At 42.0% G+C, this 2,500-nt stretch overlaps 1 protein-coding gene across 1 annotated transcript in view; it reads left to right on the top strand.

The window, feature by feature from the left end:
- Positions 1-2,470: 2,470 nt before the first annotated feature.
- tnfaip2b (tumor necrosis factor, alpha-induced protein 2b) overlaps positions 2,471-2,500 on the top strand; it is a 17,600-nt gene continuing 17,570 nt past the window's right edge. The window contains 1 exon segment of the mRNA XM_031580864.2: positions 2,471-2,500. This exon segment is cut by the window's right edge and continues 39 nt beyond it. Within this exon segment, the coding sequence (XP_031436724.1) occupies positions 2,485-2,500 (16 nt within the window). The 5' untranslated portion in view covers positions 2,471-2,484.

Raw genomic sequence — 2,500 nt, 5'->3', positions numbered from 1 at the left:
TCTCTAGTCAGGGGGGGGGGGGAAGCTGTGACGGCTTTCTCACACCTCATGTAGGCCAGGAACAGAATACACATGAGAAACTTAGAATAATAACACTAAAACCAAATAACACTAAAATGACCACTAGGTCAGATATATTGAATTATTGCCTATGGAGTATATCTATTACACTAACTATCAAATGTCTCTCCCTTCAGTGTGTGTGTGTGTGTGTAAGTGTGTGTGTGTGTGTGTGTGTGTGTGTGTAAACTGCAACTGTAGTATGTTTGTTAATGACGTTAGTGTGTGAGTGTGTGAGTGTGTAAGTGTGTGTGTGTGTGTGTGTGTAAACTGCAACTGTAGTATGTTTGTTAATGATGTTAGTGTGTGTGTGTGTAAACTGCAACTGTAGTATGTTTGTTAATGATGTTAGTGTGTGTGTGTGTGTAAACTGCAACTGTAGTATGTTTGTTAATGACGTTAGTGTGTGAGTGTGAGTGTGTGAGTGTGTAAGTGTGTGTGTGTGTGTGTGTGTAAACTGCAACTGTAGTATGTTTGTTAATGATGTTAGTGTGTGTGTGTGTGTAAACTGCAACTGTAGTATGTTTGTTAATGATGTTAGTGTGTGTGTGTGTGTAAACTGCAACTGTAGTATGTTTGTTAATGACGTTAGTGTGTGAGTGTGAGCATGTAAGACTACCACTGTTGAAACTCGACGGCCTTGAGCCTCAATAAAGCTCTTTCAGTGTGTGTGTGTGTGTGTGTGTGTGTGTGTGTGTACATGGTGATAGATAGGTAGACAGATAAATAGAGGGATGTTTGTTGTTTTTATGTCACCATGGCGTTACGTATGAACACAAAAGAGGGATCTTTATTGTTTTTATGTCACCATGGCGTCACGTATAAACACAAAAGCCACATGAGTGATTGCGACAGCGTGCAGAGGAGGCGGAAGATGCACGTCACGCACGTCACGCAGGAGTTATCTTTAGGCCGCTTCGTTCCTCTGGTCCCTGCAGGTGACCTTTACCCTGGATGTAAAAGGGTCTGCTGGGGGTCAGCACTTCTTGCTCATCGTTTTCAGGCTCCTGCGGTGTGTGTGTGTGTGTGTGTGTGTGTGTGTGTGTGTGAGTCTGTGTGTGTGCGTGTGTGTGTGTGTCTGAGTCTGTGAGTGTGTGAGTCTGTGAGTGTGTGTGTGTGTGCGTGTGTGTGTGTGTGTGAGTCTGTGAGTGTGTGTGTGTGTGTGTGTGTGTGTGTGTGAGTCTGTGAGTGTGTGTGTGTGTGAGTCTGTGAGTGTATTTTCAGGCTCCTGCGGTGAGTTACAGACAAACTGCCACTCACTTTCAAAACGTTTTTTTTTTATTGATTCATCATTTTCACCTTCATATGTTCCAGATGTTACCAGGGCATCTTCTGTCATCATATTTCAAATGAAAAGGTGTTAGATAAATGATAGTAAGACGTTAATATTGATGAGACAGAGACCAGCAATCAGAATGAAATCAGTACTTTATCTTTTGCAAAAGAGGAAGTGTGTCACAACCAAATGTCATGAACAGACTCCGAAGAACAGCTGGGCGCAGCCAGCCTATATGTGAGTATAAAAAAACAGGTTTCATGACAGACAAAGGGCGGTATTCTCCTGTCCCATCGCTACAGAAGTTACAGCAGTGATCTCAGAATATGTCCTTGAGAGAAGAGCGTGACTATCAGTACAAAAACAGGTGGTTTGCCTCAGCAAGAGAGTAGGCCTGTAGGCCTCAGCACACAGGATAGGCAAGCAGATTAAAACACAATAGCAATGTCCTCATTACATTTCTCTATCAAAAGGGCAAAGAGCTATGATGTATCATGGAGGATTGAACAGAAGATTAACATCTCTATAAAAACACACAGGGAACTATAAAACCTTTCAAATGTTTATTTCACAAACAAATATAGTTCACCTAACATAATCTAACCTAACCTCTGATGTAAACAGGAGCGTTGCTAGGAGTCAAAACACATTTTTTCTTAACTTTTTCTTAACTGCATTCAGGAATGAGGTCCAATGATATTATTATATTATATTCATTTTAATTAATAATTACAGTATAATAACATTATAATAATGAAAAAATAGTCCCTACGTTTGTATATTTCAATGGATATTGTTAGGCCTGGGCATCTGGGGCGAGTTTATGGGTGACCTAAGGCGATGTCCATGTCTTCGTGTGTGTGTGTGAGTGTGTGAGTGTGTGAGTGTACGTGGACTGAACTCCACCAGTGGACTGATGCTATGTGGGTATATTCCACAGGAAAGAAAAGTTTCACACACACACACACTCACACACACACACACTCATGGCGATGCTCAAAGGGTCAATGCCTAACCAAAACCCCAAAATGTGGAAACACACAAAAAACAGGGAACCTACAGGGAACACTAACTTCCACCGTCAACCGCAGGCTTTCACTCCGCCCTCACATCTTCACACACACACAGACACACACACACATCACAGCATGAAGCATCTGGGGC

Source organism: Clupea harengus, chromosome 14, assembly GCF_900700415.2.
Source record: "Clupea harengus chromosome 14, Ch_v2.0.2, whole genome shotgun sequence".
In the NCBI taxonomy this organism is placed as follows: domain Eukaryota; kingdom Metazoa; phylum Chordata; class Actinopteri; order Clupeiformes; family Clupeidae; genus Clupea; species Clupea harengus.
This window is presented reverse-complemented; position numbering and strand designations above follow the sequence as displayed.